The 15,384-nt window shown below is 41.6% G+C and overlaps 1 protein-coding gene across 1 annotated transcript; it reads right to left on the bottom strand.

Moving 5' to 3' along the window:
• Window positions 1–519: 519 nt before the first annotated feature.
• Window positions 520–8,796, bottom strand: VCF2 (VCP nuclear cofactor family member 2). Its single transcript, XM_064482838.1, has 4 exons — window positions 8,677–8,796; window positions 7,104–7,203; window positions 2,075–2,134; window positions 520–795 (listed from the first exon to the last, which is right to left on the bottom strand). Exons 3-4 carry the CDS (start codon window positions 2,120–2,122, stop codon window positions 568–570), a joined length of 276 nt encoding a protein of 91 aa, XP_064338908.1. The 5' UTR covers window positions 2,123–2,134; window positions 7,104–7,203; window positions 8,677–8,796; the 3' UTR covers window positions 520–567.
• Between the last annotated feature and the right edge of the window lie 6,588 nt (window positions 8,797–15,384).

Raw genomic sequence — 15,384 nt, 5'->3', positions numbered from 1 at the left:
CTTTCTAGAAACACAAAGAGTGGAGACAGTTACTAGAGGGGAGATTTCACTTATACAGTCTAAATTGGGTCTAACTGTCCCCTTGCAAGTTGAGAGTAATTTCAATAAGACATCTACCTTCTGAGAGGCAGTGTGGCAGTTCAGTTCACTACAAGACTGAATCCAGCTATTTCTGCTTTGGAACAGTAATTTTTTTTCTTCGTGAAAATTTCACACTCTTTACTAGCCTATTACATTTTTTCGACTGAAGATCTGTCATTTTAAAAGGACAATTGACTAGGGTTTCTAACTGACAGATTTGTAAAGCAATCTGAATTGGACATTCTATGGATTCAACCTGCATGTGAGGTTTCCTCATAAATTTGACATCCAACCTGAAAAGAATTCTATAAAAGTGCTTCCAGGTCCCCTTTGAAATAGCAAAAGTGCAGCAAAAACCCAAGTTAAAACAACTGTCCATCAACCTGTTATTTAAAAGACAGACTGAAAAGTCAACAGACGTCTTTGTTTTGTGTGCAATTGCCTTTATAAACAAATTTTAGGTTGGAATGAGGAGCTCCTAGTTCATCATGTTGGACACTGTCCTCGCTGCCGCAGGCTGTTGAAGTGTGCCTCCTTTAAGATCCGGTTAATGTGGGAGTAAGGACCTTGGTATAGTGCGTACTCCTCATATAAGGACTGAGGGGTACTCATGTTGGGGTCAGCAACCACCTGGTTTAAGCCACTTTCTGGTCCAGTTACTCTCTCTGGGATATTAACGCTGCTGCTGCTCCTGTCACTATCATTGCTTGACGACTGGGAGGATAAAAACAGGAAGAGAATGAGTATTATGCTATTACACTATTTTTCCTATTCATCTTGGAGAACAGCAGCATCAAAGCCTTAAGGGATTAGAAAACTACAGCCACTTAAAGTATTTCAATCTGTGCTCACAGCACAACCGCCCCAGAATTCAGCTGGGATTAATAGCCACCATTTTACAGAGGAGGAAACTGAGATCCACTGACTTGCCCGGCGTCACATAGCCAGGAAGTGACAGAGTGGGGATTCAAACACAGGCCTTCTGAGTTCAAATCCCTTCACAAATCCTTTGTCCCTGTGTGTTGCACTTATCAAGTTCTCACCCTCCAAGGGAAAGCATCAATCAATGCTACAGAATGCAGTAAATGTACGTCCATAAAGAATAAGATCGATTCTGGGCACAAGCTAAAATAAAAGAAATAAATTGGTACATACATACAGTTATGCATCCTTATATACATATATGCACACACATATACAGACCTCTGATGATTCTGTACATATCCCCTGATAGTAGGCATATGTGGTCCTCCTATATTAACACAAGGCTACACACAGATCCTGAAAGGCACTCGACATACTTTTTGTAAAAGTTACATGTTAATTATTGGCATTTTTAAGACTAGTACTTATCGTTGCTCTACATATACGGATTAGATATGGGGGTGTATGTGTGGGTGTCTGCACCTAAGAATTTTTTTTTAATTGAACTAACATGACTCAGAGTCATTATCATATTAGAGAAACTACTAGGGATTCCTGAAAACAATCATCGTCAAGAATTTCCTCCCTTCCAATGTTAGGATTCTCAAAGGAGAAGGTAATGAGAAGGAACCACATTTGAACTACAATACTTAACAATTTTGGTATTGCATTTCTTATATGCAAGCTTTACCAAAGGTAACCTTAATGAGACTTAAACCAAGAATGGTCATGGCCCATTGCTCTTTTGGAGCTTTTCAACATAGGTCATACACCTCACTGCCCACAGGTCCTAATAGACAACTTATGTCCATCTTTATGCAGTTAGAAACACACATTAAAAGAACTGTCCGAGAAAGAGTTAGGATGAGCCAATGGAACCAGATATGATGGTTATCACCAACAGCAGTGAAATTGACTTCAGGACTTAATGTAAAGGTCTATTCGAAAAAATTCCAAAAAGATGATTTTCCTAGCCTAAGGGTAAAAATCTGAAACCTCCACTGGCATAAAATAGTGCAGTTATGAATATTCAAAAATAAATAGGTTTTACATTGGATAAGACACCCACCACACACACTTTGGTTCCTCTTAGTTGGTCTTCCTTATTATTTATCATTACAGGTACTGTCTGAAAAACAAAGCAAGAACTGTAATTACTTTCTGGTGAATCAAATTTCATCTCAAATGACAACATATCCATTTTACAGTATACTGTAACACTAGGTGGCGCTAGGCTATGAAATAGTACATTAAAATTAACAAGCTAGAAGAGATTTATGCAGAATAATTGTTAAGAACAAAATAGATCTGCCTCCAATTTCTAGTTCATTTAAAATATTTTAAAACTCACTTGTATAGGGACATAAGTACCAATGTTCACTGTGACATTGTTTATAATATCAGCATTGTTGTTAATAGCTGAAAATCAGAAGCATGCCCCCAAACAGGAAAGCAGTTAAATTATAGTGCATCCATTCATACAATGCAATTTTGTCAGCCATTAACAATGATGATATAGTTGTATCTGTACTGATATGGGTGAATATCCTTGGCATCATTTGATTCGATGTCATGTTTTACATATACATATGTGTGTGTGTGTGTGTGTGTGTGTGTGTATATAATTTGAGACTTTAGATCCTTTTTTAATCTTTGTTTTTTAGTTTTTCAAATATATTTTCACTTTCTAAAGCATCCACAACAAATGTATTTATTTTGTGAAAAACATTTATTTTATTTGCAAGTAAGTGGCCTAGGGACTGCTACTACAAAACCAAGGGAAATCTCCTGCTTTTCGATTCAGTTACTTTTGACTTCAAAACAAAGAGTTAAGATGAACTGTGATGCCATAAATGAGATTTCCTTTACACTGCTAAAGAACACCTCAAACATCATGTCACATCCCACTAGCATTTTCTATGCCAATGGTGCTCATTATCTAATAAACATGGCCTATATTATACAACCCTGGGCCTTGTCACATCTTACCCTTTCGAATGTACTTCATGTGACATATCTCTCGCTTAATGAATTCTATTACTGCCAGAGTGCTTGGGATGAAAAGGTTTCTCCTTGATAGTGTACGGTTTTGACACTCAAAACTGCTACCTTAGCACAGAATCATTTTCCTTATTTCATTTGATTTTAGAAAGAGAGCAAATTCTTTTACCGGAAGAGAAATGAGATTTTAAATATTTCAAGATTGAGAAAGACCCATAAAACATAAATCCTTTTCACTATCTCCCCGATTCCTCAAAGAAACTTCTCATCAGAGTGCTTACCCTATTTTTCAGTTACAAAGCTCATTCTTTTTCCTCCGACCATTCAGTAGAAGCTTAGTGCTGAGATCTGTGCAAGGCAAATGAGAACAGGCCTATGTGCTGCAAAACCAAAACCCTTGTAAATGCAAGTACATCGCAAAACAAAATTACATTTATAAAGACCCTGACCAAGGGTTTCTCACTTAATGATGATATTCACAAAAGTGTCACATAAAAGTCCTGGGGTCTAGGTCTGTGTGAAAAGGCAGGATTTTAGATTAGTTTGGGTCGCAATGAAATCTGCCTGTTACCTCTGTAACCAAAGAAGCTTCCTTCAATTGAGTCCAGCAGAGATTTTTCCATAACACCTTATATTTGGGGATGAGCATCAGAACCACCCCCTGCCCGTGGGGCTTTTTATTTATTTTATTCACGTGCACATGCCAGGGCCTCATCTTTGAGAGGCTACCTCATGTAGGCACAGGTGGTTCTGATGCCCAACCACTATCCAAACAAATACCTGTGTGCCTACTATGTACAACCAGGTACTTTGCCGGGGATACTTGGGGACTCGAACAACGGCTAATTCCTGAGCCCAATCAAGAAGAACTCTTTGAGGATGACAGCGTCAAGCTACTGCAATGGCAGGGATGTAGCAACGAATACTGGCTGGGGAAACAGGAGAGACTCCTTGAAATGAATGGCATCTGAACTGGGCCTTGGAGGATGGGGAGAATATTAATAAGACGGATGTGACACATGGGGGGAACAATAAGAGCACAAGCAGGGTGAAGAGGAGATTTCGAGGAGACATGGCTAGTAATATGATGTGACTGGGGCTTCCCAGGGAGGAGTTTGTGGGAGATAAAATACGCAAGAGAAGAAAGGGCTAGGTTATCAAGAACCTTGAATGTCATGCTGAGAAGTCTGTCGGAACAGGTACTTGAGACCAAGAGATATGCTCAGATATACATTTAGGAAGAGGATTCTAGGGATGAACAGAGTAGAAAGAGAATGAGAGTACAGAGACCACCTAGGAAATTTTGCAATACATCAAGCAAGAGGCAAAGCAGGCCTGAACGAGGATGGAGGAAATGTGAAGGAAGGGATACACTTGATACACATCAAAAGTAGGCTAGGAGGAGTCACTGAGGAAATGACAGAGGCAGCTATGTTGACCCCAACCACCCAGGACAATGCTTGGCAAGTAGCAGGTGCTCCATAAATAGCTGCTGAACAATTTAGCAAGATCTTAGGCCACTCCTGGCACGTTAGAGAAGAGTAGTAGGTGGGGTTTGAGGAACCAACTTTTAGTGAGTAGTTGCATGAAGGGAATAAGAAGTAACAGGCAGTGAAAGCAGATTACAGCTGGGAGGTAAAGGGGAGAAGAGATCAATCATCTCCACAGAAAAGTAAGGTAGGCCCAAAATGAGTTAGGAACAGGAAAGAGCACCTTAGCGGGCAAATGAAAGAACCAGTGGATAAACTGAATCTGAAGAGACAAGGAGGAATATTAATTACAGAGCATCTTCATCAAAAGAGAACAGGAATACATGTGTATATTTACAACACAGAATTATGTAATTCTCCTTAATTGTAAAAGCAGATTAAGCCAGTATTTTATTTTCCTTTAAGCCCTAGCTTCCCTCTCAATTCCATCCCTCCATGCCTCAGAGCTTTTCATTTATGTGAACCCCAAGAACAAAAACGTTTTTCAACTGTACTGCATATTCCATACTTGCCATCATAATATGATGTTTATTCTAAGGCAGCTGCAGAAACTAGATTCAGCAAATCAGATGATCCTAACCAAGTCCATCCAAGCACTTAAAAGTACGTGCTTCCAAAGTTGCAACATACCAACAATGAAAAGTTCATGCTCACTCACACCAATGAGATACTGCAGAACTTTATGAACCATAAGATACCAAATCAATTTGGCTGCTGAATTACAACCACTTTCCAAATTAGTAAAGCGATGGTACTCATGTGTTAACTTCTCTGTGTCAATGGGATACAAAATTTATACTTTCTGTAGCTCAGTTTCCCTCATAAAATGAACTTGGACTAGATATTGAGTTTTAAGTTCCTTTCCAACTCAAAAATTATACTTATCATAGAATCTATATAAGTACAAAACAATTTAAACAACTTCACCTTGTTTCAACTCAGTAAATGGGATTTGAACAAACAAAACATCTATAGAAAAACATGTGTGTGTGTGTGTGTGTGTGTGTGTGTGTAGCTTTAATTCCTTAAAACAACTTCAATTTTAACATTCAGTTACAATATAAAACTGCTTGAGATTTCTTGGTATATACAACATGAACAAGGTTTCATAAAATGCATGTAACAGATTAGGCCATCTTTGGAAAGGGTGGTCCCTGCGTTTTGAATGTATCTTTTAAGTAGAGGTTAATTTCAGAAGTTACCATTTTGCCATAGGTTATAAAAACATACTAACAACCATTATTTTGTTCAATGACAGTTTCATCTGAAATAAGATCTCCCAAAGCAGTTCTGTGTCTCAGAATGTGTATAATTAAATTCGATGAGAATGACCCAAATGTACAAACAACCTAAGTGAAAACATTTTTCAAAAATTATGCCAAATGTTCCACGTGTCATATGAATTGACATTTAAACAAGACCTGACAAAGAGACAGCTCCCACCAGTTAAAAAAAAAAGGGGGGGGGCGTGGATGTATAGAATTCTAATTTTAAACATAGGCGGGGGCCCCCGGTTCTATTGTTCTCTCATTCATCTTCCTTCTGCTGCTCCCTTGGAATTCCTAGCATTAGGATATCAAATCTTTTCCAATTCAGGTAGGGAAGAAAAAAAGACAGATCTACACATTTTTTTCACTCTCGATTTCTTGCTACTACTTGGTAATCTGAAAACTAAAAAGGAATGGTCTTGGTAACTAGGACAGACAAAAAACATTAGTGTCCTTGTGTTTGCCCTTTCTAGGAGGCTTATACTTATGTACGAGGGGACAGATTTACAGGAAAAGTGGTGGTGTCATTTGTAAAGCTGTAAGGTTGGAAAAAAAAAAAAGAGCAATACTCCTATACAGGCAAGATATTCAACAAAAAAGGCCAGCATCAAAGAGAGCAAGTTATATGAGTTGTATCTAGCTAAAATTTACCCATCCAAATAGCTTCCCAGGATCTGGGACTATCACCACCTGCGTACAGGTTCCAGGAAGAGGACACAGACTGATAATCATTTCGCCTCTTGTTCACAAAAGGGACAAGTGAGCACTACTTACTCATTAACTAACAGGATTCATCCAGAAGGACTTAACAAGGTTCCTTTAATGCTCTCCTAGTAAACGATATCTCAGTTAAAACAATATCATGCTAATGACCACAAGTTATTAAAATTCAGGTTCTTCCATTCAAGCACCATTAAAGCTTTGCAAATCACCAGACTCCCCTAGCCTTAATTTCATTTTCACATTTCCCAGCTAGAAATCAAGAATCTCCTTCTAGCCAGTAACACACCATTATATATCTGAAAACTTATTTTCCATCTAAAAATAAGGGAGGGGGTAAGATTATTATTCCCTGCTCCTATGACAGGAGGAAAGTCTAAGACGTAGCTCTTCTTGATTATGTTTTAGCCAAGTCTTTCCTGTGCTTCCCCTCCATCATCTGTGAGATACTACACACCATGGCTAAGGGCTCCAGATCAAAAGCCACTGCAATCAAGCAAGAACACTTTTATGAAGGTTTCTTGGAATGAAGCACTTCTTTGAAGTGCAGGACACAAATTGGATAAGTTAAGTTCAGGAATGTTTGAAATAGACGTGGGCTATCCGATCATATTCCTACCTCTGCATCCTGAGACTCCTGAAACACAGGGTTTCTCCTGCTCCTTTTGGACTGGGGAGAATAGTGGTTGTCCTCTTTGCTGTCATTCCTTTTTCGTTTCCTGAAAATAAACCACAAGAGAGAGGAGAGAATATCATCCAACAGTCGACCTTTTGGACACTTAAATTGCAAGCCAGTGGCAACATGATATAGATATAGATATAGATGATATAGATATAGATATAGATTTGAAATCTTGTCTGAGAAAATACAAGTCATCATCTGCTACTCCGTTGATTTAAAGTCAGAAGAGTACATCACCAGGCACCAAGAGGGAAGATATAAAACAGGAACTCTAAGAAAAGTCAAGCTCTAAATTTCATTTTGAACCATTAGCTTCTTAATTTTAAATGACTCTTGGGAATAAAATAAGAACAGGAAGAATTTAACAGCTACGTTCTCAAAATCTACCTAATTACGTTCATTGTCTTCATTCCCTGAAATTATAATTCCAGCTTAAGTGATTTTTAAGCCCTTCCATATGATAACACTTAAGACAGGTATGGCTGCCAGTGCCTCTTTCCTGTTAACGTTCTTGTGAAAGTGGTATAGGTTCAAATAAATGCTGCAAAGAGTTTCCAGGTGTGCTGTTAGCCAGTCACTGTGGCCATTATGACATAATGCTTACTGCACTAGATAGTCATCATGAGACTGTGACTGATTACTAACTTGAAATATGGCCCCTCAAAAATATTGTTAATGGTTGGTAAGATTACATCTTCAGCCCAAGTCCCCTCTCAGTAAGTAATCAGATTACAGCACTTGACAATACACTTCTTGCTGTCACCCTATAGTTAAGCAGTCATTCTTCCAAGCCATCTCCTTAGAGAGTACTTGTAAGTTCATGATACCCCTAAGGATGGCTGAGTCTACTCATTTTTATAATTCCACTTCTCTCCAATCTTCCTCCTATCTCTGAGTATAAAGTAGTGATTTCAAACTCTTTGTTAAAGAAACTCTTTTCTTAACAACAACAAAAAATCAATAAATGAGGGAAAAAAGAGGAGTTACTGTATTGATAACACAGGCTCTTTCACCACACCCTCTCCTGTACCTCCTTCCCTGTACCACCCACTAACTTAGCCTGACTTTCTAAACACTGAGGAAACAGCAGGCCCAAAGAAGCAAAGTGACTCAGAGTAAGCTAAGTAAGGCTGGTAGACGTAGAACTGGAAGGGAAGTTCTCTTGAGCCCTGGCCCAAGACCCTCCAGGAAGCCCTACAGGAGGAAAACTTAACAGAAGAGCTGCATGTCCAATCAAATGATGTCTTTATGGTAAACAAGTTGTCAGTACAAATTAATTCAGATAATTTGTGCACAGTGTAGTTAAAAGAGAACTTTTTTTTTTTTTTGGAAGAAAATACGGGCTATTTTTTTTTTTCAAATATATGAGCCAAAGAAACTTCAGAAATATTAGCTGGACTTGGTAAGAAAAAGGCCACTGCAGTCAGATCAGACTCCATTTGTACACACTGCTTGCTGTCCAGTGACTGTGCTCCTAATTGCAATAGCATGTCGGTAATTGGGGCCTTACGTTTATATCTAGGACCAGAGAATACACTAATACAGGGCCAAGTGGCCCTGGCGATATTGGCCAAAGAAGTAAGGTGGGATAACGGTGAGGTCCGGAGACGGACCGGAAGGGGCCAAAATGGCCCTGAAAAACCGTCCCCAACACGCCAGCTTTCTCTATTCCCGCCCCCGGAACCATAGCAACAGCGGCAGGAAGTCCGGGCGCCCCGGAGACGCAGGCTCAGGGGGCGGGGCTACGCTCCGATGGGCGGGTTCTGGGCCTGCGCGCGGGAGCCGAGTGAGGTCCGTGCCAGTCTCCCTGCCCGGTTCCCCTGGAGGTTTCGTCTTGCACCCTGACTGAACTGTTGGCTAAGGGAACGGAACGGTGACGTCCTGGTCCTGTCGCCCGTTGCCCAGCACCCCCACGTGCAGGGCCCGTACCAATCCCCTGGTCATTGTCCTCCCACCCACCCCAGGCCTATGAAAGCGCTTGTCCCGTCGTGGCACACACACTGTCCTCCTCTCAGCCCTCACTCTTCGGATCCGTCCTGGCGATCCCGGTGCCCACTCACAGGGTCAACCAGCGGCCTCTCTGTCCTCAGCGATGTTCTCCTCTTCCCCACTCGAGCATCCCCCTGCCCACGGTCGCTCCCTGGGCATCAGCAAAGACTGCGAACCTCATGATGTCCGTTTCTAGCATTCCTGTCTCATCACCGCCAACACGGTGTCCCTGGGTCCAGCTCCCTCTCTCTAATGCCCCTGCACCGACAGCCTTCAACCTCCTGGAGGACCTCTAAGACTGGCCTCCAGTCCACCGAGCCCACCACCTTCCTCAGGATCCACCAGCCCCTCAGTACTCAGCTTACTCAAGGCTATAAATTCTCCCCTCAAACATACTTCATATGTTCCTTTCTCCCTCCTTCCTACTCCCCTGGCAAATGGACAACCTCTTTGCACCCTCCACACCTGTAGCTTCTCTCTCCTCTACCTACTATAGCCTTACACAAGCACCAGCATCCACTCTTCTCACGATGTTCAGTAGTAATTGAGAATACAAAAGTGATCGGACGGGAAGTCTCACCACTTGCCAACACTGGTTCTGCACTTGTATTCTCTGCTGCCCATCTGGAGGACGTGACCAGATCCCATTTGAAGCCAGGCCCTTCACCTGGATCCTGGACCCTTCCTCTTTCTCAAGGAGAAGGCTTTTGCAATGATCATTCCTTTTTCCTGAATCGTCCCATTCCCCATTTCTTCTGGATTATTCCATCGTCTATAAAGTGGGCAGAAGGATGCCTGGAGTTTAGGAATTTAGTTTTCTGGAACTGATCTTGGTTCCTGCTGTGGTGATGGGATCTCTAGAGGCTTCATTGCCTGAAGCGGGAATGTGGAATTTGGCTGAGTCCAGAGCCAGGGGTTCTGCCATGAGGGAAGTCTAAACTGTCTAGGGGCTTAGATGGTCCTGCAGCTGAGGCTGTGGAGTGGACGGCCTTGCCCAGGGGTGGGATGGAGGATGAGACCCAGATGCAGAGGATTCTGCAGGTGCCAGCAGAGTGGCTGAGGCTGAGTCAGCCAGGGAGCACCAGGTGTCCACCAAGAAGAGAGAAACGAAAGAAAGAAAGAAAGAAAGAAAGAAAGAAAGAAAGAAAGAAAGGAAGGAAGGAAGGAAGGAAGGAAGGAAGGAAGGAAGAAAGGAAGAAAGGAAGAAAGGAAGAAAGGAAGAAAGGAAGAAAGAAAGAAAAGTAATTTTAGCCAGCCTCACACGTGGGTGGTGCAGGTCAGCTTCATCAGCTGGACCTAAGAAATCATTCTTCCCTCAAAACCACCAAGGATACTGTGGGCAGTGTAAGAATTTCACAGAACCCCCTTCCCACATCACCCAGGAGACTTGTAAACTTTGCAATGCTTATGCCCCTTCCCCACCTTGGAAAGGAGCAGGGCAGTGGGGTGGAAATCTGAGAGACAGCATTTTCACCAAAACAGACAGCATTTATTTGAGTGAACCATTTATGTGATAACATCAGATTACATTTAACCAGATTAGCCATAAATTCAGTGGGGTTTTTTTGCCCCTTCATATTCACTCCAGAGAGTGGGCCATCATGATAAAGATCAGATCAGATCAGCCAGAGAGAATGAGTTAACCAAAGTGCCCATGTGGTCTGTGGAGTGGGAGTGAGTCTGAGATTTCAGCACACCATCCCCACCAGCTCCTCCTCTGCCCACCATCTCATCAGTCCGTGTTGGAGGAGGTTGGGGCATCCTTGCCTCGTCCTCTCCTTTACCCGAGGACAATGTTTCACATCCCATAAAGAGAACCACTCCCAAAAGGGAACACAGAAGGAAGAGGGGGGCCAGACACACAGACACACAGAGTGGAGTAACTGGTGAGAGTTGTCACTGAGGTGAGCGGGGCCTCCTCAAGGCCAACCTTGCCCGTCACAAGTGACACCAGGCTCCATTCTCCTCTAACAACTCAGAACCCTTTTTTCCAGGGTTGAGCCAGGGTCCAGGCTGAGCCACAGAGCTTGGCTTCAGAAAATGGCTGTAGCACTGTGTACTGCTGGAGAAAATCACAGAACTCCACGTTAGAGCCACTCTGCTTTCCTAGTCTTCATTGTCTCCTGGGATCTCAGTGCTGTACACAATGCTTTCTTTGTGACTCTGCTCCCCTCCCCTAGTGCTTTCTGAAGGCTCCCAAGATTTCACTTCTCTCCTGGGATCCTCTACCACACATCTATCCCTTCAGTCTTAGCCAAAGTGCATTCCCATTCTCACGTTAGATCCGAGCATACAGGGATGGGGAGGGACAAGGGCCTCAGTGCTGGACATGGGTGTGGGATTCTGTTGTCTTGGTGACATTCTTCTGCTCATCCTCCCTGGATCACCCAGCTCAGGCAACAGCCCAGCTGGAAGGGCCAGGACAGATGGGAAAGCACTTTTCTCCATCTCGCTCTCTTTCTGTGACCAGAGGCTGAGATAAAACACCAACATTGGTTACCAGGGAAACTGAAGCTTAATCCATCTGACTCAAGAGAAAAAGAAACAAAGGAGTGGAAACTACGACACAGGATGTATTGTGAGAGGCCACGCACAGACATGGAAGTGTGGTTCTCATTAATTGTGCTTGTCTTAATGGTCCTGTGCATGAACAGATGCACGCACACCTGTGTGCTCAAGAGCACTCCTTCCAGCCCCAGAGCAACACAGTGACTGCTTCGTAAGGTACACAAGGGGGAGTCAGTGAGACCGGAATGTAGGCAAAAGCCAGATCATGAAAGAAAGGAAGGCACCGCTTATCTTTTGAAATTTTTGCTTACCATTTATCTCAATGCTTATTTAAAAACTGAGAGACTTTATTTCTTTCAGTGCTTTTAGGATTACAGAAAAATGAGCAAGAAGTACAGATGATTCTCATATCTTCCCACCCCCACACCCAGTTTCCCCCCTTAGTATCATCTTGCATTATTAGTGTGGTACATCTGTTACAATGGATGAGCCAATATTGATACCTTATTATTAGCTAAAGTGTATTTTTTACGTTTAGTTTCACTCTTTGATTTGTATTCTGTGGGTTTTGACATATGTACAATGTATAATGACATGTATCCACCAGTACAGTATCATACAGTGTAGTTTCACTGCCCTGAAAATCCACTGGACTCCTATTCATCCCTCCCTCTTTCTTCCTGAACCCCTAGCAACCACTGATCTTTTCACTGTCTGCATAAAATTTTGCCTTTTCATGAATGGCATGTAGCTGGACCGATATGTTATATAACCTTTTAAGATTGGTGTCTTTATCATAGTAATATGCACTTACAGGCCCGCCATGTGTTTTTGTGTCTTGATAGTTCATTTATGTTTATCACTGAATAAAATACCATTGTCTGGTTGTATCACAGTGTCTATCCATTCACCTATTGAAGGACATCTTGGTTGCTTCCAAGTTTTGGAAATTATGACTAAACCTAGATAAATATGCATGTGCAGGTTTTTGTGAGGACAAAATTTTAAACTCATTTGGGTAAATTTGGAAGAGCACGATTTTTTGAATTTTATGGCAAGAGGATGTTTAATAGTGTAAGAGACTGCCAAACTGTCTTCCAAAGTGGCTGTACCATTTTCCACTGCCACCAGCAACAAACGAGAGTTCCTGTTGCCCCAGTCTCCAACCAACATTTGATATATTCAGTGTGTTGGATTTAGCCATTCGATTAGGTGTGTAGTGGTATCTCACTGTTGTCTTAGTTTTCAGCTTCCTAATGATGTATGATATTGAGCATCATTTCATAGGCTTATTTGCCTATGTATATCCTAGTAGGCGAGGTGTCTGTTCAGATGTTTTGCCTATTTTTAAATCGTGTTGTTTGTTTTCTCATTCTTGAGTTTTAAGAGTTCTTTCTATATTTCAGACAACAGTCCTTTATCACCATATTTTTTACAAATATTTTCTCTGAGTCTGTGGCTTGTCATTTCATTCTCTGAAGAGTGTCCTTCACGGAGCAGAAGTATTTAATTTTAGCAAAGTCCAATTTATCGATTTTTTTTTCTTTCATGGGTTGTGCCATTAGTGTTGTTTTTAAAAAGTCACTGTCAACCAAACATCAGCTAGATTTCCTCCTATGTTTTCTCCTAGGAGTTTTATAGATTTGCATTTTACATTTAGGACTGTGATCCATTTGGAATTAATTCTTGTGAAGTAAGTAAAGACTGTGTCTAGATTTTATTTTTGGCATGTGGATGTCCATCAAGTCTTATGTGGACATTGCATTATGTTTAGAGTCTTATCTACAATTATTTACAACTATTTATCTAGGAAAAAACAAAAACCTACACTAAACCATCTTCATCAAAATGAAGGTGCAGCCCTAATCCGAACACCTTAGGACCAGAAAAAACAAACATACCCTCTCTTCAGGTAAATCAGGCTGGAAATTTACCTAGTGATAAACCAAATGATCAAATAGATGGTAACGTGGTTCTTCAATACAGCGGGAGACTTAACTGACACTTAAAAAAAGAAAAAAAACTGACCCCCAGGTTGTACCTTTCTGAACAAGGCTTTAGATATTGCACTTCCTGCTCCATGATGCATGTGAGTTGAAAAGGACCACTTACATGGACATGTGGCCATTTGGTACCTGATAGTTTCTATTTATTTCCTCTTGGTCAGTAGGAGGAAGCCCAGTGATTTATCATCCGGAAAGATGTGTAAAAAGCCTGGTTGCATCTGAAATCTTTTGTTCATGAGCTGGAGATCAATACATCACAGAAAAGTCAAGGAGGCAATTGGGCCCAGAAGAGACCACAGAAGACCAGAATTTCAAAATTAGGGAAAAAGTTCCTTTCAGAGTGCTCCTTGGCCTGCCTCATAGGATGATGCCAAAGATTTTTTAGTGTGATGTGGATTGTAGTTCAGTTCATGGCCTATGGAGGATCTCAAAGCATATTTTTTGGATGGGAAGATGGATGGAGTCACAATATCATGCATGCAGGGATGGACAGCCGGACACTTAACTCCTAGTTTCTCTGATGAGGTCATGAGGGTGCTTTCCAGTCCCCGATAACTTACATGTTTTATAATTGCTTTTAGGATTAAAGCAATAGACACTGTTATTCACCAGGAAGTAGTTCTGCAGTTACATTAGAAGAAAATAATGACTCTGTGCCAATCTTTTTGTCCATCAGAAGAATACTGCGATCTGGGCTGAGTGCCTGTCAGAGGACGCTACAGAAAACCAGTTAATTTGTATAAACCCCTATGCATCATGCAAAGTAGAGATACAACATCTGTAAGCCAATGTACATGCCCATGTGCTCTAGTTCCTATGGAACAAGTGTGAGAATTCTATTCATATCATCCCACAAGGAACACCCAGGCACAAGGACTAGCACCTGAATTATCTCAGCTGAGGGCAGAAGCAACAACATGCCAGCCTTCACTATTGTAGGGAGGAACCTCTGATTCCCACTGCAGGGAGACTGTGCCACCTGCCTGCCTTTGAAAGCACTTCTGTCCCATGTCTGGTTTTAGGTTTGGTTTAGTCGTTCACTTGGATTATATCTTTTTTTCCACGTTTCAGTCACTGCTCCTACGTTTTGACCTTCGGTGGAACCCAGGAGGATTTTAGTGTGTTTTAGGACACACTCATTTAAAATAATCCACTCACCATTTTAGTATCTTATAAGTTCACACAGAATCTAGACTCCAAATGTGAATTCAGACCACCAGCTTAATTCAACTTAAAAGTTGGACTTTATCCTCCATAAACTCTGGTGAGGACATTCTGTTTCTGGCCGCCGTGGAGTAAGCCCACTACTCCCTATTTCTCCGGCTGATTACAACTAAAGACTCTAGACAAAACACACAAAGCAGGTACCTGAGGAGTCAGAAAAGTGGCTAAAAGGAGATGAACTGTGGCAAAGCATCAAAACATGGAATACATCCAAATTTCCATCTTGAGCACTGTCCTCTCCTCTAGGACCCAGACTTGTCTAACCTACCTGACTTCCCTGTTTGGATGACTCAACATGTCTGAAACAGAAATCTTGGGTTTGTTGTATGTTGTTTGTTTATTGCTAATATCCATCAGCAAGTCCTCCTTATTCTATATTCAAAATATATCCTGAGGGCAACTGCCTTATCTATTACTACCACTCTAAAAACCAGTGTCACTCATCATCTCTTGCCTTAATTACTATAACGTCTTATTTTTCCGTCCCTCAT

The sequence above is a fragment of the Camelus dromedarius genome, chromosome X, assembly GCF_036321535.1.
Source record: "Camelus dromedarius isolate mCamDro1 chromosome X, mCamDro1.pat, whole genome shotgun sequence".
In the NCBI taxonomy this organism is placed as follows: Eukaryota; Metazoa; Chordata; class Mammalia; order Artiodactyla; family Camelidae; genus Camelus; species Camelus dromedarius.
Note: the sequence above shows the minus strand (reverse complement) of the source record. Positions and strands in the feature narration are given on the sequence as shown.

Bases quoted from the DNA above. Each gene is read 5' to 3' on its own strand.
- VCF2 (XM_064482838.1), bottom strand. From the start codon at position 2,122: ATGATAAATAATAAGGAAGACCAACTAAGAGGAACCAAAGTGTGTGTG. The intron at 796-2,074 runs GTGGGTGTCTTA...TTATCCTCCCAG, and splicing joins GAGGAACCAAAGTGTGTGTG to TCGTCAAGCAATGATAGTGA.